At 63.1% G+C, this 17,083-nt stretch overlaps 15 protein-coding genes across 15 annotated transcripts in view; 8 read left to right on the forward strand and 7 right to left on the reverse strand.

Moving 5' to 3' along the window:
- OT_ostta10g01910 (UBA-like) overlaps positions 1-520 on the reverse strand; it is a gene marked incomplete at both ends in the record, with an annotated part of 1,418 nt that extends 898 nt beyond the window's left edge. The window contains 2 exons of the mRNA XM_022983169.1: positions 1-270; positions 498-520. The exon at positions 1-270 is cut by the window's left edge and continues 898 nt beyond it. Of these exons, the coding sequence (XP_022839803.1) occupies positions 1-270; positions 498-520 (293 nt within the window). The remainder of the gene's footprint in view (positions 271-497) is intronic.
- A 171-nt stretch (positions 521-691) lies between these two features.
- On the forward strand, positions 692-2,239 carry OT_ostta10g01920 (tRNA-splicing ligase, RtcB; the record flags this gene model as incomplete). The annotated part of the gene is made up of 1 exon (XM_003081578.1): positions 692-2,239. One exon carries the CDS (start codon positions 692-694, stop codon positions 2,237-2,239), a length of 1,548 nt encoding a protein of 515 aa, XP_003081626.1.
- A 243-nt stretch (positions 2,240-2,482) lies between these two features.
- On the forward strand, positions 2,483-3,053 carry OT_ostta10g01930 (hypothetical protein; the record flags this gene model as incomplete). The annotated part of the gene is made up of 2 exons (XM_022983170.1): positions 2,483-2,721; positions 2,831-3,053. 2 exons carry the CDS (start codon positions 2,483-2,485, stop codon positions 3,051-3,053), a joined length of 462 nt encoding a protein of 153 aa, XP_022839804.1.
- A 70-nt stretch (positions 3,054-3,123) lies between these two features.
- On the forward strand, positions 3,124-4,068 carry OT_ostta10g01940 (NAD(P)-binding domain; the record flags this gene model as incomplete). Its single annotated transcript, XM_022983171.1, has 1 exon — positions 3,124-4,068. One exon carries the CDS (start codon positions 3,124-3,126, stop codon positions 4,066-4,068), a length of 945 nt encoding a protein of 314 aa, XP_022839805.1.
- Positions 4,069-4,306: 238 nt separating this feature from the next.
- On the forward strand, positions 4,307-6,496 carry OT_ostta10g01950 (Helicase, C-terminal; the record flags this gene model as incomplete). The annotated part of the gene is made up of 1 exon (XM_003081580.2): positions 4,307-6,496. The coding sequence occupies one exon, from the start codon at positions 4,307-4,309 to the stop codon at positions 6,494-6,496; it is 2,190 nt and encodes a 729-aa protein (XP_003081628.2).
- Positions 6,497-6,619: 123 nt separating this feature from the next.
- Positions 6,620-7,030, reverse strand: OT_ostta10g01960 (unnamed product; the record flags this gene model as incomplete). The annotated part of the gene is made up of 1 exon (XM_003081581.1): positions 6,620-7,030. The coding sequence occupies one exon, from the start codon at positions 7,028-7,030 to the stop codon at positions 6,620-6,622; it is 411 nt and encodes a 136-aa protein (XP_003081629.1).
- Positions 7,031-8,058: 1,028 nt separating this feature from the next.
- OT_ostta10g01980 (Fatty acid hydroxylase) lies at positions 8,059-8,955 on the forward strand (the record flags this gene model as incomplete). The annotated part of the gene is made up of 1 exon (XM_003081583.1): positions 8,059-8,955. One exon carries the CDS (start codon positions 8,059-8,061, stop codon positions 8,953-8,955), a length of 897 nt encoding a protein of 298 aa, XP_003081631.1.
- A 253-nt stretch (positions 8,956-9,208) lies between these two features.
- On the forward strand, positions 9,209-9,628 carry OT_ostta10g01990 (unnamed product; the record flags this gene model as incomplete). The annotated part of the gene is made up of 1 exon (XM_003081584.1): positions 9,209-9,628. One exon carries the CDS (start codon positions 9,209-9,211, stop codon positions 9,626-9,628), a length of 420 nt encoding a protein of 139 aa, XP_003081632.1.
- A 141-nt stretch (positions 9,629-9,769) lies between these two features.
- OT_ostta10g02000 (Protein of unknown function DUF159) lies at positions 9,770-10,666 on the reverse strand (the record flags this gene model as incomplete). Its single annotated transcript, XM_022983172.1, has 1 exon — positions 9,770-10,666. The coding sequence occupies one exon, from the start codon at positions 10,664-10,666 to the stop codon at positions 9,770-9,772; it is 897 nt and encodes a 298-aa protein (XP_022839806.1).
- Positions 10,667-10,796: 130 nt separating this feature from the next.
- Positions 10,797-11,675, forward strand: OT_ostta10g02010 (Methyltransferase small domain; the record flags this gene model as incomplete). The annotated part of the gene is made up of 1 exon (XM_003081586.1): positions 10,797-11,675. One exon carries the CDS (start codon positions 10,797-10,799, stop codon positions 11,673-11,675), a length of 879 nt encoding a protein of 292 aa, XP_003081634.1.
- Positions 11,676-11,873: 198 nt separating this feature from the next.
- On the reverse strand, positions 11,874-12,556 carry OT_ostta10g02015 (Ribosomal protein L31e, conserved site; the record flags this gene model as incomplete). The annotated part of the gene is made up of 3 exons (XM_022983173.1): positions 11,874-12,017; positions 12,144-12,236; positions 12,443-12,556. 3 exons carry the CDS (start codon positions 12,554-12,556, stop codon positions 11,874-11,876), a joined length of 351 nt encoding a protein of 116 aa, XP_022839807.1.
- Positions 12,557-12,714: 158 nt separating this feature from the next.
- OT_ostta10g02020 (Ribosomal protein L31e, conserved site) lies at positions 12,715-13,523 on the reverse strand (the record flags this gene model as incomplete). Its single annotated transcript, XM_003081589.1, has 2 exons — positions 12,715-13,049; positions 13,121-13,523. 2 exons carry the CDS (start codon positions 13,521-13,523, stop codon positions 12,715-12,717), a joined length of 738 nt encoding a protein of 245 aa, XP_003081637.1.
- A 108-nt stretch (positions 13,524-13,631) lies between these two features.
- On the reverse strand, positions 13,632-14,405 carry OT_ostta10g02025 (hypothetical protein; the record flags this gene model as incomplete). The annotated part of the gene is made up of 1 exon (XM_003081590.1): positions 13,632-14,405. One exon carries the CDS (start codon positions 14,403-14,405, stop codon positions 13,632-13,634), a length of 774 nt encoding a protein of 257 aa, XP_003081638.1.
- An 85-nt stretch (positions 14,406-14,490) lies between these two features.
- Positions 14,491-16,003, forward strand: OT_ostta10g02030 (Alkaline phosphatase D-related; the record flags this gene model as incomplete). Its single annotated transcript, XM_003081591.1, has 2 exons — positions 14,491-14,594; positions 14,716-16,003. 2 exons carry the CDS (start codon positions 14,491-14,493, stop codon positions 16,001-16,003), a joined length of 1,392 nt encoding a protein of 463 aa, XP_003081639.1.
- A 21-nt stretch (positions 16,004-16,024) lies between these two features.
- On the reverse strand, positions 16,025-16,939 carry OT_ostta10g02040 (Short-chain dehydrogenase/reductase SDR; the record flags this gene model as incomplete). Its single annotated transcript, XM_003081592.1, has 1 exon — positions 16,025-16,939. One exon carries the CDS (start codon positions 16,937-16,939, stop codon positions 16,025-16,027), a length of 915 nt encoding a protein of 304 aa, XP_003081640.1.
- Between the last annotated feature and the right edge of the window lie 144 nt (positions 16,940-17,083).

Here is a 17,083-nt window from a genome sequence, read left to right on the forward strand (position 1 = left end):
GCCGCTGGAGCCGCCGCTGGAGCCGCCGCTTGCGCCGCCGCCGGCGCGGGTTTCGGTTTCGGCGCCGCCTTCGCCTTTTGCACCATCACCACCACGAACGACTCCTCCGTCACCCCCGCCCCCCCCAAGGTTCCATCATCGCTCAAAACCTTCCCCTTGTGCACCAAAACCACGCTCTCATCGCCGTATCCTTGATTTTCGCGCACGCGCGCCTTCGCCTCGCCCACCGTCGTCTCCGAATCGAGCTCCAGATCAAACTTCGCGTTCGTCCTACGCGCGCGCGTCGTCGCCATCGCCGCCGATTCGTCAGTCACGCGTCACGACGCGCGTCACCCTCCCCCCCTCTCACCCGCGGACGCGCGCGCCCGTCGCCGCGCCCGCCACCCATCGACGCGCCCTCGACGACGCGTCGCGTCGCCCGACGGTCCCGTCGCCCCGAGCGTCCACGCGCGCGCGCTCTCTCGCGCGCGCCCGCGCTCGAGGTCGCGCGCACGCACAAGGTTTTGAACGACACCCGCATCGCGCGCGCGTCGCGACGTGCGCGTCGCGGTGCGTCGCCCGATCGCCCGGTCGCCGACGCGATGGCGCGCGATGCGTCGCCGGTGGCCATCATTCCACGAGTCCTGACTCGTGCATGCGTCCCACCGACCGCATCGATCGTCGGCGGCGGCGTCGCCGCACACCGCGCGCGATGGCGCCCGCGACCGAGGCCGCGCCCGCGCGCACGTACGACGACGAGGCCGCGTACGTCACCGTCGATGACGCCCACCGCGTGCGCGTCGCGCGCGGATTCGTCCCGAACATGCGCGTCGATGGCGTCGTGTACGTCAACGCCGCGCTCCGGGCGTTAGTGCTCGAGGAATTGGCGGCGTACTGCGACGCGACGGCGCACCGAGGGGGTGGATACTCCCCGGCGTTGAAGCAGATCGCGAACGTGGCGGCGCTGCCGGGGGTGGTGGGGGCGTCGATCGCGTTGCCGGACGTGCACAGCGGGTACGGGTTCGCGATTGGAAACGTGGCGGCGTTCGACGTCGGGGACGAGACGTCCATCGTGTCGCCGGGTGGGGTTGGATTCGATATAAATTGTGGCGTGCGGTTGTTGCGGACGAATTTGACGGAGGCGGAGGTTGGACCGGTGAAGGAAGCGCTGGCGCAGTCGTTGTTTGATCACATACCGGTGGGCGTGGGGAGTCGCGGGATCATTCCGACGACGCCGGCGGCGCTGGAGGCGGTGCTGGAGATGGGGATGGACTGGAGTTTGAGAGAAGGGTACGCGTGGGCGGAGGATAAGGAGCACACGGAGGAGTACGGACGGATGCTGAACGCGGATCCGAGCAAGGTGAGCGCTCGGGCCAAAAAGCGCGGCTTGCCGCAAATGGGAACGCTCGGCGCCGGGAATCACTACGCGGAGATACAGGTCGTGGACGAGATTTACGACGAGTTCGCGGCCAAGAAGATGGGCATCGATCGCGTCGGTCAAGTTTGTATCATGATTCATAGCGGAAGTCGAGGATTGGGGCACCAGGTGGCGACGGATTCGCTCACCGCGATGGAACGCGCGATGGAGCGCGACGGGATCGAGGTGAACGATCGACAGCTCGCGTGCGCGCGCATCAGCAGCCAGGAGGGACAAGACTACCTCGCCGCGATGGCGTGCGCGGCGAACTATGCCTGGGTCAACCGCTCGAGCATGACGTTCTTGTGCCGTCAAGCGTTTGCGAAAATGTTTGGTAAGCCTCCGGACGAGCTCGACATGCACGTCGTGTACGACGTGTCGCACAACATCGCTAAATTTGAGGAACACATGGTCGACGGAGAGATGAAAACGCTCCTGGTGCATCGTAAGGGGAGCACGCGCGCGTTCCCGCCGCATCACCCGTTGATTCCCGTGGACTATCAGTACACGGGCCAACCGGTTTTGATCGGTGGCACGATGGGGACGTGTTCGTACATCCTCACGGGCACGGAGAAAGGCATGCGCGACACATTCGGCTCAACGTGTCACGGTGCCGGTCGCGCGCGAAGCAGAAACAAATCCCGACACGTTCTTCAGTACGAAGATGTCTTGGAAAAACTCAAGACGAAGGGGATCGCCATTCGCGTCGCATCGCCCAAGCTCGTCATGGAGGAGGCGCCCGAGTCGTACAAGGACGTCACCGAGGTCGTGAACACGTGCCACGACGCGGGGATCTCAAAGAAGTGCGTCAAATTACGACCCATCGCCGTAGTCAAGGGATAAATTCTCACATAGCGCCAAGTAGTCTAGCTCATCATCTCGTTTGTCGTGTCAATGTCGTCGTCAAACGTATCTATCGCCGACCGTCGCCATCAACTCCGCGCACGTTGGCAGCAGCAAAGCGTCAGAGACGTACACTTCATGTCGCTCGCACGCAGCGTCGACGCGCGCGTTTCCATCGATCGATCGCTCATACGGCGACGTGATCACTCTCGTCGGGATGACGCGTCGACAAAGACGCGAGCGATGCGTTCCATCGACGGCGGCGGGTTGAAAGGCGCAAAGTTCGTTGGACGCCGACGACTGGTGACTTTGCTCTCGAGCGCGATTTTGATCAATGCGAGCGTCGCTCGAGCGGATAACGGGGCGATCACGGCGGCGTTGAAGGCGAGGGAGCGCTCGGAGGCGACGGCGAGGGCGATCGAGCGAGTAGGGACGAGCGATGCGGAGGAGTTGGGGCGGTGCAGGCGGCTCGCGCTCGCGGGGTGCGTCGACGACGACGACGACGACGACGACGACGGCCGATTCCGTGCCTCGAGGACGCATTCAGGTGTTTAAAGACTGATTTTATTTACGTCCATCGCTGTTTCGTAGGGATTTTGACGACGCGCGGCGGGTGCTCAGGACCGGGTCGCTGTCGAGGCTCAGGGGCGACGCGGCGAAGACGGAGCTCGGCCGCGACGTCGCGCGAGCGCTCGATGCGTTCGACGACGCCCTAAGAGCGGCCTCGCTCGGTCGTGCGAATATGAATGACGTGCGGGAAAAATCGGACGCGCTCGATGTCATCGTCCAGCGCGTGGCGTCGACGAAGCCTTAACACGCCGGCGTCGCACACCAAAAGTTGACGTTTCTTCACGCCAGGGACGCACACCGCGCCTCCCATCCCGATGGCGCGCGCGGTCGCCCGCGCCCCCGTCGCGGTGGCGCGCCGCGCGTCGTCCGCGCGTCGATCGGGCGCAACGTCGCGACGGGTGCCTCGATGCGCCGCCGCGACGGACGCGCTCGGGTCGGGGATCACGCGTCGGGTCGCGCTCGTCGCGCCTGTGCTCCTGCGTCTGGTCGCCGACGCGGCGGACGCGCGCGCGGGCACGGCGCCGCGCGTGCTCGTCGTCGGTTCGACCGGGGCGACTGGGAAGCTCGTGGTGGAAGAATTGGCGAAGAGCGGCAAGGCGAGCGCGGTCGTCGCGGGCGTGCGAAGCGCTGAAAAGGCGAAAAAGCTTGGGTTGGACGCCGTCGCGGACGTCGCCTCCGGCGTCGACGTCACGCGTGACGTCGGCGAGCTCACGCGCCAGTTCGAGGGATTCGATGTCGTCGTCGTGTGCACTGGTTTCGTCCCCGGGAACCCTTTGAAGATGAACGCGGCGGCGCACGAAGTGGATAATCTGGGCGTTCGGCACGTCGCCGACGCGGCGAGAGACGCGGGCGTAAAAAAAGTGGTCCTCATCTCATCCATCCTGACGAACGGACCCGCGATGGGAGCGGCCGATACCGCGGGCTATCGCATTACGAACGCATTCGGTCGCGTGCTCGAGGAAAAGCTCGAGGGTGAGAATTATCTCCGCGCGAGCGGCGTCCCGTGGGTCATCATTCGTCCCGCCGGACTGAAGAACGATGAACCAAAACAGCCCCTAGTTCTCACAGGTGAAGACGTGATGACGAGCGGAGAGATCTCTCGCGCGCTTGTCGCGAAAGTCATGTCGGCCGCCGCTTTCGACGATCGCACGAATGGCAAGGTGTACGAGATCGCCGAGAGCGGAAGTTTCGTCGGCGGCGACCCCGCGGGCGGCGCCAAGTTCGCCCTCGACACCGATCCCGCGTCCTGGTTCGCCTGAGCGCGCGGTTTCAATTCGACGCCGTCGACGACGCACCGCATGTAACGCCGCAACGTCTTCTTCAAGCCGAAATCCCACCCGCGCGCTCCGCCGCCTCCGCGCGCCGCCCGTTCCCGACGCGTCGCGCGTACGTGACGCCCCACTCCTCCGCGCGCGTCCGCTGGGCGCGCGAACGCCGTGCGCACGCTTGACGAACGCGTAGAGCGCTCGCGCGCGCGCGTCGCCCCGAAGACGGACGATGTCGGACGACGCACGCGCTCGTCAGGCGCCACCCTCGCTCGAGGAACTGGCTCGAGCTCGACGCGCCGATCGAGACGCCGCGATCAAGCCCACGTTCGTGAGTAAGGAAGCTCGGGCGAAGGCGGCGTTGGCGCGTCGCGAGGCGGAGGTGAAGGCGCAGCGGGAGCGGGAGGCGGAACAGAATGCGACGGCGCGGGCGACGGCGCGAGAGGCGGCGGCGACGAAACCGGCGGCGACGAGTCGGTTCGGACGCGAACGAGACGATGGACGCGGAGGTGGGTACGGCGGTGGACGATGGAACGAGCGAGGGGGCGGTTGGGGGCGATACGGGAGCGGTGATCGACGAAACGAGGGGAAACGCGAGAGAGAGGAGCGCGAGGCGAGAGAGGAACGCGAGAGAGAATTGGAGATGTTGAAGCGGCAGTACATGGGCGAAGACGCGTCTGTGAAGAAACCAAAGCCGGTGCAGCAGCATAGAGGGAAATTTTTGTTCGATTGGCGCAAGGAAGAGGATACGTCGAGGGACTTAAATCCGCTGTACGATCGCCCGCACGAGGTTGCGCCGATGTTTGGGCGAGGGATGCTCGCCGGGGTTGATCGTCGAGAACAAGCTCGGTCAAACGCTGGGCGCGAACGAGAGTTAATGATTAAGGCGAGAAAGGATATGGGATCAAGCGATGCCGCGGGTGACGTGCGAAAGTTGGACGCCGAGCGCGATAGACGACGCAAGGAGGCTGAGGAACGCGAGCAGGCGAGGACGTTCAAGGAACACTGGAGTGATAAGAAGCTTGAGGACATGACCGAGCGTGACTGGCGCATCTTTCGCGAAGACTTTAACATATCGTATAAGGGAGGGCGTTTGCCCTTACCCATGCGCGCGTGGGACGAGTGCGCTGGGCTGCCGAAGGAGATTTTGCGCGCCATTGAAAAGGTGGGCTACGTCAAGCCATCGCCAATTCAAATGGCGAGCATTCCGATCGGATTGCTCAAGCGCGACGTCATCGGGATCGCAGAGACTGGTTCCGGTAAGACGTGTGCGTTCGTTGTCCCGATGCTCGCGCACATCATGCAGCTTCCGAAGATGACGGATGAAATAGCCGCGCACGGACCGTATGCCCTCATCATGGCGCCGACACGGGAGTTGGCGCAACAAATCGAGGAAGAGACGCTCAAGTTTGCGCAGTTCTTAAACTACCGCGTCGCCTTGGTTGTTGGTGGACAGTCAATCGAGGACCAAGGGTTCAAGCTTCGCAAGGGTGTGGAGATTCTCGTCGGCACGCCAGGGCGCATCATCGACGTCATCGATCGACGCTACACCGTGCTGAGCCAGTGCAACTACATCGTCCTTGATGAGGCTGATAGAATGATCGACATGGGCTTCGAACCGCAAGTCAACGCGGTGATGGAGTCCATGGGTTCTGGGAATTTGAAACCTGAAGACGAGGCGGAGGCGCTCGACGCGCAAGCTCTCGACGCCGGTGCCGGCGTCGCGTCCTCCAAGTATCGCACGACGTACATGTTCTCGGCGACGATGCCACCGAGTGTCGAGCGCTTGGCACGTAGTTACCTAAGAAACCCAGCCGTGGTTAACATCGGTAGCGCTGGGAAAACGAGCGATCTCATCAAGCAAGAGGTGATATGGGTCGCCAAGCACGAGAGAGACTCCAAGCTCGAGCTCGTGCTCTCACGGCACACGAACACGCAAGCGATCGTTTTTGTGAACGCCAAGCGCTCAGTCGACGCCGTGCAAAACTTGTGCTACCGCTTAGGTTATTCTTGTGCGAGCATTCACGGTGGAAAGTCCCAGGATCAGCGCGAGGAAAGCTTGCGTGGCTTCAAGGCGGGCGAATACGACATTCTCGTCGCCACCGATGTCGCCGGTCGCGGTATCGACGTGAAGAACATCGATCTTGTCGTCAACTACGAGTTGCCGCACTCGATAGAAAACTACACGCATAGAATCGGTCGCACGGGGCGCGGCGGGCGCAAGGGTACCGCCGTGAGCTTCCTCACCCAGGACGACCGGGACGTCATGTACGAGCTCAAGCAGCTGTTGATCGAGAGCAAGAACGTGGTCCCGGACGCGCTGGCGAACCACGAGGCGTCCAAGGTGAAACCCCAGCGCGATGAACGCGGAAGGAAGATGAACCGCGACGATATTCGAGGCCAGGAGGCGATCATCTTTTAGCTAAATCGTTGGAATCGAACGAGTGAAACTCGCCTCGAAAACGCCTCTTCTTTGCTATCGCGTCGCGTCTATTACAAAACACGCACGCTCGAATTAAAATCACAATCGTCATCCCATCACCACTCACTCCTCACCACTCATCACATCCACCGACTGCGGTCTCTTCAAAACCGGCCCGCTCGCGTCGTCCTCGCCTCGTCCCTCGTACTCTCTCGCGCGCGCCCAAATCGGCTTCATGCTCCCCGTGATGCGCTCCTCACCCTCGCGTTCGCGTCCCTTCCACGTCAACACCCCGTACGCCTCTCCCGAGCGTCCACTCGGTCGCGTTCGCACTCGAGTGAGCCGCCAAAACGTGTTCCCGTGCGTCTCCGGCCGCGCCGTCCACGACCGCTTGACGAACGCCCGCCCGATCCCTCGGCCCTCGAGCGTGGACGCGAGGTCGAACAGGTTCGGTCGTCGTCTCTCGCGCGTCGCCGCCCCCCACGTCGCTCGCGCCGCGGACGACACCGCGTTCGCGACGCGCGCTCGCGACATGCGCGCGCGAGAGACGACGCGCGCGTCGACGTTCGCGTCGGCGTCGGCGCGCGATCGCGACGCGTGGGCACGGAAAAAACCCGTAACGTCAACCGCACCACCGTCGTCCGCGTCACGTGTAAGGCGAGACCACGAATCACGACCCGAGACACCCCTGGGTCGTTAGCTCAATTGGTAGAGCGCGCGCTTTGCATGCGCGAGGTAGCGGGGTCGAAACCTGCACGATCCACTTTTTTGATAGTATTTCTTCTTCATTAAATACACATCAAATGTCCGAGTTTCTTGGAAATGGTATATCCCAGCGGAAAAATACCTGTACTTTTTTCGTGACCATCTATAGATGATCGGATCTCAGTAACCCCTCGAGACTAGAAAGGCTTTTAAGGGATCTAGTCTGATAAAAGACTTACGCGAACGTTCGCGCATTTGACGAGCTCATTTTGGTCATTTCTGGGAAGTGTCCACATATTTCGCCTATTTGTATCAACCCAGCCATGAAGATTTTTGGGTCGTTCCTACACCCGTGAAGAAACGAAACCCCCGGAAAATCCCTCCTCGCGCGCATGGGCGACGTCGACGTCGAACGACGCGCGCGCGCACATCCCGACGCCGACCGCCCGTCGTCGTCGTCGTCGTCGTCGCCGTCGTCGACGGTCGTTCCCGCGCGTCGCGTCGTCGTGCGCGCGTGTCCTCCGCGCGCGCGCGCGAACGGGCGCGCGCGCGTCGACGCGTCGAACGATGGCTTTGACCGCGTCGAGCGCGCGCGTCGGTGGGTCGTGGGACGACGGTCGCGGTCGACGCGCGCGCGCGCGCGCCATGGACGCGCGCGGGACGCGGGAGACCGTGGGGTGAGATCGCGCGCGGTGGATGGGGGGGTGCGCGCGATCGGTGGTGGCGTGGAGGGCGACGGGGTGCGGGGAGCCGTCGCGTCGGCGCGGATAAGCGTCGGACGCGCGCGCGGGCGGGATCGAAGCGCGCGTCCGATCGCGCGCGCGGTGGGCGTGAGCGATAACGAGAGCGTTCGACCGATGAAGGATGGGCAGGATGAGGACTCGGATGAGATCTGGGGTGGGCAGAGACACGCGAGCGAGATGAAGACGCCGACGCGCAGGAAGGCGCGAACCAAGGCGGAGCGCGAGGCGAGCGCGGCGTCGTACGAGTGGAGCGCGTGGGCGTCGTCGTGCGGCGTGATCTCGGTCGCGATCACGGCGACGTACTTTAGGATTTTGCGTGAGGTGGACGTGAATGGAGGAGTGTTTCCCGTGGCTGAGCTCGTGGCGCAGCTCGCGCTCATCGCGGGCGCAGCCGTCGGGATGGAGTTTTACGCCCGGTACGCGCACAAGCACTTGTGGCACGGTTCTTGGTGGACCATGTCGAACAAGTATCGACAGGAGTGGAACAGACCGATATGGCTCTTGCACGAGTCTCACCACCTCCCTCGGGAGGGCGCGTTCGAAGCGAACGACGTCTTCGCGCTGATGAACGGCGTCCCGGCTTTCGCTTTGTGCGCCTTTGGCTTCTTCACCCCGGGCGTGTTCGGTGGTCTGTGCTTCGGTGCCGGTCTCGGGATCACCCTTTTCGGAATCGCGTACATGTACGTTCACGATGGTCTCGTGCACAAGCGATTCCCCACGGGTCCGCTCGGGAAGCTCCCCGTGATGCGCCGCATCGCCGCTGGACACACCATTCATCACACCGAAGCTTTCGAGGGCGTCCCCTGGGGTCTGTTCCTCGGTATTCAAGAGCTCGCGGCCGTTCCCGGCGGACTGGAAGAGCTCGAAAAGGTCGTTATCGCTGCCGAGCGTAAGGAAAAGCGCGACGAGCTCGAGCTCGCTCGCCGCGCCTCGGTCGGTCTCGTCACCGAGGGCGCGCACATCCCGAGCATGAAGGAGGCGCCGCAGTGCAAGCTTCCCGAAGATCCCTGAACCAACCCAAGCCCCATTATTTCTCCGTTCGACGCCGGGCGACGTCGACGTAGCAACTGAGTCTTTGATTATTCATTCCACTGTACGTTCGCGCACTTCGATCGCCCTCTCCGTCCGCTCGACCCGTCCGCGCCGCCGGTCTCCCGCGCCGTGACCTCCACGTCAGCTTTACGATTCTCCCCATTTCCCCTCCGCGACGCGTCGTCGACCGACGTCCAACGCGTCGCGAACGTTCAAACGCACGCACGCGAGCATGTTCGCTCGATCCACGGCGTCGTCGTCCCTCGCGACGCCGCGCTTCAGCGCTCAACGCGCTCGAGCGCGCGCGCGTTCGAGCAAACCTCGAACGAACACGCATCGCGTCGTGCGCGTCACGGCGTCGAGTGATCGCGCTCGAGACCTCGCTCGACGGGACGCGATCGCGTTCGGACTGGCGTCGATCACGCTCGCGGCGCGATCGGCGCGCGCGGGTGACGATGACTCGTACGCGAGCAAGCTGAGCGCCAAGGAGCGACGCAAGGCGGAAATCTTGGCGCAGGCGAAGGAAAAGGCGCGCGCGCAGGCGGCGACGCCGGCGGCGCCGAGCGCAGAGTTGCAGAGCGCGGAGACGTTTCGAACGGAAAATCCCGGACGTGGCGGTGGGAGTGATGCGCCGTGGACGGGGGAGCAGTAGACGGTTTGAGCGCGCGGAGGTTTGCGAGCGATCGACTCGACCGCGATGCGTGACGCTTCCGTGGTTTTGTAACTAATCAAATCAATCGAATACATATTTTCTTTATCGCGCGCGTTGGTGTTGGTACAGTGTGCGTTCGTATCAGTCGATCTGAACGGCGGTCTCGTCGTCGACTTTTCTTTTCTTCGTCGCCGCGGCGAAGAGGGCGGCGACACTTCCGGCATCCTTCTCGACGGCGCGCTTAACAGGCGCCGATGCATCTTCGCCGTCGTATGCGGCGTGGTTGATCTTCGTCGTCACCGGGTGCCATTGCAGGAGTCCCTTGACGTCTTTGGCACGTCGCTCGCGCGCCATTCGAGCCCAGTCGCCGAACAGCCATTCGTCGAAATCGCGATCGTTCCAGAGAAAGAGCGGTTGACGATCGTGCAACCACGCAAGTTCGCCCCCGGCGGATGGCATCGTGATCACCGCGGCCTCTCTGCGTGGGAAGTCGTCGACGGCGTCCGAGCGCGCCTTCTCCGGCGTCAACACGCTCGCGAGCGCCAACGGTTTCCCATCAGCACGTCGCACCATGTACGGCTGCTTCACCCGCGTTTTCGCCCCCTTCGGTCCCTCCTCTCGCCATTCGTAGAACCCATCGACGTAGACGACGCACCTACCGTTCACCGTCTTCGCCAACTTTGCGGCGAACGTGCTCTCGTCGCCGCCGAGCAAACCCTCCACCCGCGCGTTGAACGACCGCTCGAAGTTCCCGCCTCGACGTGAATCGAAGCGCACGCCCCACACGACGTCCTCGATCGCGCACGCGCGTCTATCGCCCACCGTCGCCCGCGCCAGCCTCGCGGACGCACCGTCATCGTCCGCTTCAACCGCCGCGATACGAACCGCCGCGATTGCACACCCCGGCGACGCGTTCCGCCCGCCCGCGCGCGCCCATTCGCCGTCGCGCTCGAGCGGCGTCGGGCTCGTGAGCTCGCGATCGACCCCGGCGCACGCCTTGACGGCGTCCCTCGACGCCAGGGCGACTCGACCGCACATGCGAGCGCGTCGAGGAATGACGACGCGCGCGCGCCCGTGTGTCGCCGCGTTCGCGCGCGCGATGCGTGACGCACCGCGCGTCCGTGGTCTCCATCGAGCGCGCCGACGCGAGAGCGCGCGAGGGCGCGCGATGGAGCTCCCGCACCCGCTGAGCGACCACATCGCGCTCGACCTCGAGCGACGGACGTTGCGACTTCGACGCGACCGAACGATCGAGCTCGTGATGCCCACGAGCGAGGCATCGGTCGTGGACGTGTACAGCGCCCTCGGACGGCCGAACGACGATCCGCACTGGGCGGATCTGTGGCACGGCGGCGCGGCGCTCGCGAGCGCGGTGCTCGAGCGACCAGAGTTGGTTCGCGGAAAGCGCGTGATCGATCTTGGGTGTGGGTTAGGGGTGGCGGGCATAGCGGCCGCGATGGCGGGGGCGAGGGAGGTGGTGATGAGCGATCGAGAGGAACGCGCGCTGTGGTGCTCGCTGGCTGGATGTCGGGCGAACGGCGTGCGGGACGTTCGGGAGTTGAGTCGCGAGTGGAACGCGCCGGACGACGTGGAACTTCCGCCGGTGCCGACGTACGACGACGTCGACGATTGTGGATCGAATTGCATCGTTTCGGCGGCGAAAGTGGATTGGTTTGAGCCAGAGCTCGCCCCGACGGGTTTCGACGTGGTGTTGGCGTGCGACGTGTTGTACACGCCAGAGGCGGTGGACGCCATCGCGACTTTAGTCATGCGTCTGTTCGGACGCGACGAGGTTAATGACGGTAAAGGTGATGAGAATGGAAATAAACGCGCTCGCGGTGTGTTTATCCTCGCCGATCCACCCGGAAGATTTCCTAAGAATCACGAGCGGTTCATGTCGTTGATGGAAAATCCGTCGCTCATACCGGGATACGAGGGACGCGATCGTCACTCCATCGTCAGCGTCACGTCCTCGACGGATGATTATCTAAATCTCGAGCGTAAAGTTATGGCGGTAAAGCTGTCGACGTACGAGATCACGAGCTGAGTGCGCGTCGCGTTGTGTCGAACCTCGTCGCGCCGAGCGGTATCCTAGCACCTATAGTTCCTAGTCTTTGCGATAGTTGAAAAGAGTTCTGTTCGATCACAACACATCTACATAACTCCTTTCCTCACCGATCCATCGCCCCACAGGATCATTCTCCGCACAAACTCCTATTCTAAAACATGGCGCACACAAACGAATTTATTCGTGGTCGATGACGTCGGTGCCCAAGCCGGAGAATCCGTTCGGGGTGTCGACGACGGTGACGTAGGAGTAAAGATCCTCGTCCGCGTCCTTGTTGTCGTTGTGCTTGCGGGAGATTTGCACGCGAATACGCTTCGGGACCTGCGCGCGCGAAGAAAAGGTGAAGCGGGTCAGTCTTCCTTTCTAGGGTCAAGCAGCCTCAGCGGTGAGATCGCCCTTTCGAGCGATCGCGACGGCTGAACGCGCACTCAAACGCTCAAAACGTACGTTACGAATACCCTTGCTCCACACCGCCTTGTTAAGCTTGACATCGATGCGCACATCGGACGTCTTCATCGTCTTTTGCGCGAACTTCTTAATCTACGCGGGGGCGAGAACGAATCCAGGTTAGTCTGTGTTGTCATGATCGCGCCGAGTTCGATCCCGCGACGGCGATCGATCGATTGAGACGCCATCGATGCATAGAATGGATTCACATGCATCCACAGTCGCCAAGAAAACTCGCGATCGCGTCTCGAACGTCGCGTTTGCGGCGACGATCGCATTGCGCTCTAGGGCTCACGTACCGCAGCCACCGCGCGCGGGGCGCGCTTCTTGAACGTCACGCCGGTGATCGCCTTCCCGAGGTTGATCGTGTACTCGCGCGTGATAACATCAGCGGGCTTGGATTCGCGTCCCATGGCTACGGACCGTGCGTCGACGCGTCGCAAAGAGACGGAGGATGCGACGCGCGCGCGCGCGTCTTCCCGTCCGACGACAGGTTTGTTGAAGTTCGTATGTGCTTTCATTACGAGTCTAGAAATTCTATCGAGTCGGGACGTCGGGACTCCACGTTACGCTACGGATCGACGGGCGACGCGGCGTCCGGTCGAGCGTGTTTCTGGGCGAGCGTGAGCGCCCGATCGTCATCCAGGAGGTCTTCGTCGGATTCACCGTCGCTCGCGATCGTCTTCGCCTTCGTGATGTTCGCGTTCGGCCGCGTCGCGTCATCGCCGTCATCGTCCGAATCGTCGCCGTCACCGGTTTTCTCCGGGACGTCGGCTGGGGGTAAGAAACCGTCGTATAATCGACTCGTTGTCGTCGTACCGTCGGAATCTATCATCACCAGTAGAGTCGGGCGCTCGGATTCCGAGCCGGCATCAGTGGAGGACGTCCACGGCCACGCGTCGTTCGCTGCGCGAGGCGAGAGCGAAGCGTTCCGTCAGTCGTCCGAGCGCGAATCGCGGCATGCACCGAACACGCACCTCCCAGGTACAGCGCAACGTCCAAGAACGCCGGTGTCACGCACGCTCGAGTCACCGCAAACGGCACCGCGATCGATCTCGATCGTTTCTCTCGCGGTTCGCCTTTTCGCCGCTCCGTCGGCGTCTCTCGCGGTTCGCACATCAAGTAAATCAACCCTCCCGAGCGCGTGTCTCTTCTAGGCGCGATGTCCCGCCACAATCCACTTCGCGTGAGTGACACGTACGCCCCGTACGCGTCCGCGGCGTCGGCGACGACGCCGTGCGAGCGCACGCGCTCGAGAGATTCCTCGAGCGTGGGCGGCTCGACGAATCGCGTGCTCGTCGACGGCGCGTTCGAAACGGTCGTCAACGCGCGCTCGAACGCGTCGAACGAGAGCTGCTCGGCGATGACGTCGGATGACATCACGGCGGCGACGGCGGTGAGAGACGAACGGGCGCGAAGTGGCGTTTGGTTGGGGCGACGCGCCCGTGTGAACTAACTTTTCGCGCAAATAAAATGCTCTAATGCGACCTACTTTGCGAGTTTACGACGGCCGGACTTCAAGTCGCGCAGAAACTTTGCCTTGAGACGTTCTCGACGAGCGGCGTCGTCATCCTCTCTTTGGCGCTTGGCGTCATCCCTGGCGTCTCGCTCGCGTTCGGTCTCTCGCTCGATGTCAAAGACGACTCTACGCGCGTTGGCAGCGCGTTCCTTCTCGCGCTCCTCCTCGTCCACTGCACGCTCCCACTCGCGACGCTCAAGTTCGCGGCGCATGTCATCGCTCATCATTCCCATTCCTGGACGCATCCCGTCGTGATCATCGTGCTCGCGCCGTCGCGCGTCCGCCTTGGCGGCGAAATCCACCACGCGCTCATCCTCCCTCGCCTCGAAATCATCGTCCTCTCCCCTCACCAATCGCTCGTACGCCTCCGCCTTGCGCTCCAACGCCTCTCGCACGCCTCTCGACGTCTGCGACGGCCCAGCGACCCGCGCCTCGCGATCCGCGGCGGCTCTCGCGTCCACGCCCGCGTTCCGTCCGCCGTCGTCCGCGCGTCTTCCAACCCCTCCTCGCGCGTTTTCTCGCACCCGCAGCGCCCCCACCGCTCGAGACCCGATCGACGCGTCCGCGTTCGCGCTCCGTCGCCCGCCGCTCGCGCGCGCGCGCGCGCGTTCGGACAGCATGGTGGACCGAAGACGAATCATCGACGCATCGTTCACGTTCTCGATCGCTCGCGCCCTCGCGGGCATCGCCGAGGACCCGGCGCGCCATCCGAGATCGCGCGCGCGCGCGTCGTCGCGGGACATCGCGCGCGTCGCGCGTCGAGCGGTGACGTCGGCGATGCGCGTCTTCGACACCTTCCGACGGCGAGCGTCAGAGCTCGCCGCGGCGATGGCGCGCGAGGTCCAGCGACGACGGCGCGCGCGCTGGCGCGCGGTGCTCGCGTTTGTCGCGACGTGCGGTGGGATCGAGCGCGCGGGAGCGCTCGGACCGAGGTGCGACGACGCGATGTTTGTGTCCGGAAAAGGTCGATGCGCGCTGACTCGGATAGTTTCGACGGACGCCGAGGGACGAGCGCGCGACGACTGACGCGGCGACGATGGAGCTATGACGCAGGGAAATAGCGGTGACGCGCGTTGGGGAATCGTTTCGGTTAGGGTTCGGGTCGTGTAATCGACAAACGCATGACATGTCGCTGTGGGAGGACGTGGCGAACGAGGCGTACGACGCGTTCGCGTGGATCGGGGACGCGGTGTACGCCGACGCGCGAACGGGAAGAATGCCGAACGGGAAGAAAGGAAGGGTATACCTGGGGGAGAAGGCACACGCGGAGGCGTTTGAGTTTGTGAAGCGACATCCGGCGTACGCGCGGGTTCGGGCGACGGCGCACGTGACGGGGACGTGGGACGATCACGATTACGGATTCAATAACGCAGGCAAGCACTGGCCACACAAGGAATTCGCCAGGAATGCATTTTTGGACTTTTTGGACGAGCCTCCGGAGAGCGAGCGACGCAAGCGCGAGGGTGGGGTGTACGACTCGGTGGATTACGTGCACGCCGGACGCAGGTTGCGGCTCATTCTGCTCGACCTTCGTTGGGACCTGGAGGAGGCCGATGAGTCGAGTGAGGGACGAATGATGAGTGAGCAACAATGGGAGTGGCTCGATGAACAGCTCGCGGCGGAACCAAAGCCCGCTTTCACCATCTTGGCGAGTGGAATCCAAGTATTGGAGGCGCCGCACCTGATGCTTCGGCCGCTCGCTCCATACGTCCAGCCCGCGCGTCTTGTCGCTGAGGGCTTAGAGAGCTGGAGTAGGATGCATCGTGATCAGACGCGTCTGTTCGACGCCATCAAGCGTGCGAACGCAAAGGTGATATTCATATCGGGCGACGTCCATCACGGTCAAATTGCTGTCAGCGCTCCTGGTTGTCATCTGCCCTACAAGACCATCGACGTCACGTCTAGTGGGTTCACGCATACACCCTTCAGGGAGGCAAAACCTCGAGTACTAGCAGCATTATTAGTGTGGGCGACACCTAAATATTTCGGATCTTGGATTTTGCCATCGTTCACGCGCTGGACGGACATCAACTATGGAGAGATAGAGGTTGACTGGACGCGAGGCGTAATTTTTACTAGGGTCAAGAGCACGGGCGGTAAAACAGTGCTCCAAGAGACGATGTCATTCAGGGAATTCGAGTTGAATGTGCCAGATCTCGGGTTCGATAGAACTGGTTGCAACGAGACGCTGGAGTTGAGCCCGAATATGCGAGCAGTTCGCATCGTGCTCTTCTTCGCTTGGCTCGCATGTGTGTACGCGCTTAAGCTCCTCATCCCAGTCTGCGTCCTCGCATGGCTCACGCGCAAACTATCCAGGCGAACGCGCGTGAAGGCCGACTAATGTAGAATGAATACGAATTGTTTACAATTTGCTGCGTGCTTTGTCCTTCGCGAGCGCCTTTACGTCGCCTCGTCGTACGTCCCAACCAGCAACGGAAGATCCCGGCGCGAGAAGTCTAGGAGGCTCAACGTCGGGATTACACCGATACTTCACAAAGTCTTCGTCCACCGCCCCGCGAGTGCGTAAATACTCGTCGTCGATGAGCATTTGACCGGTGGTGTTCCCATCCAGACATAGTTGTACCACGCAGTCGGCTAAGATATCCGCCTTGCGCCAGTTATCGCGCTCGCCGAGCTGAAAGTTCTCGCTCGCCAAGCTCTCCACGATCGTCGCCGGCCAGAGCGAGTTCCCAGTGATCCCGTGCTTCCGCCCCTCTGCCGCGGCCCCCAGCGCGACCATGGTCATTCCGCACTTTGAGATGTAGTACGCCGTCTTGGTCTCGTACTCTCGAAACCGACTCGCGTCAGGAATCGGCGGTCCCATATTGATCACCCGTCCGTACCCCCCCTTCTTCATCACCCGCATGCACTCTCGCGTCATGATGAAGCTTCCTCGCGAGTTCACACCGTTGATTAAATCGTACTTCTTCGTCGGCGTATCCTCGATGTCTTGCCACCACAGCGCGCTCGCGTTGTTCACCAAGATGTCCACTCGTCCAAACGTCCGCACCGCCGTCTCCACGCACGCGATCATCGATCGCTCGTCCAAGACGTTCGTCACCACCCCGATCGAGCCGTTCCCGCACTCGCGCGCGACGCCGTGGACGTCACCCGGAAGCGATGACGTCGACGTTGCCCCACCGCTCTTCGCCGCGCACACGACGCGCGCGCCCGCTCGCGCGAGCGCGAGGGCGACCGCGCGTCCGATCCCTCGACTCGCCCCCGTGACGACGGCCACGCGTCCGGCGAGCTCGGCGCCCGGCTCGGGGAGCGGCATCGGGGGACGTTCGAGCGTCTCGAAGTGCGCACGGCGAGTCGAACCGTCGCGCGTCACGCCGCGACCGCTCGAGACGATGGGCGCGCGAGCGACCGCGCGTGCGGTGGCGCGTCGGGTGGCGAGGGCGTCGACGGCGCGCGCGGG

Source organism: Ostreococcus tauri, assembly GCF_000214015.3.
Source record: "Ostreococcus tauri WGS project CAID00000000 data, contig chromosome 10, whole genome shotgun sequence".
NCBI lineage: Eukaryota > Viridiplantae > Chlorophyta > Mamiellophyceae > Mamiellales > Bathycoccaceae > Ostreococcus > Ostreococcus tauri.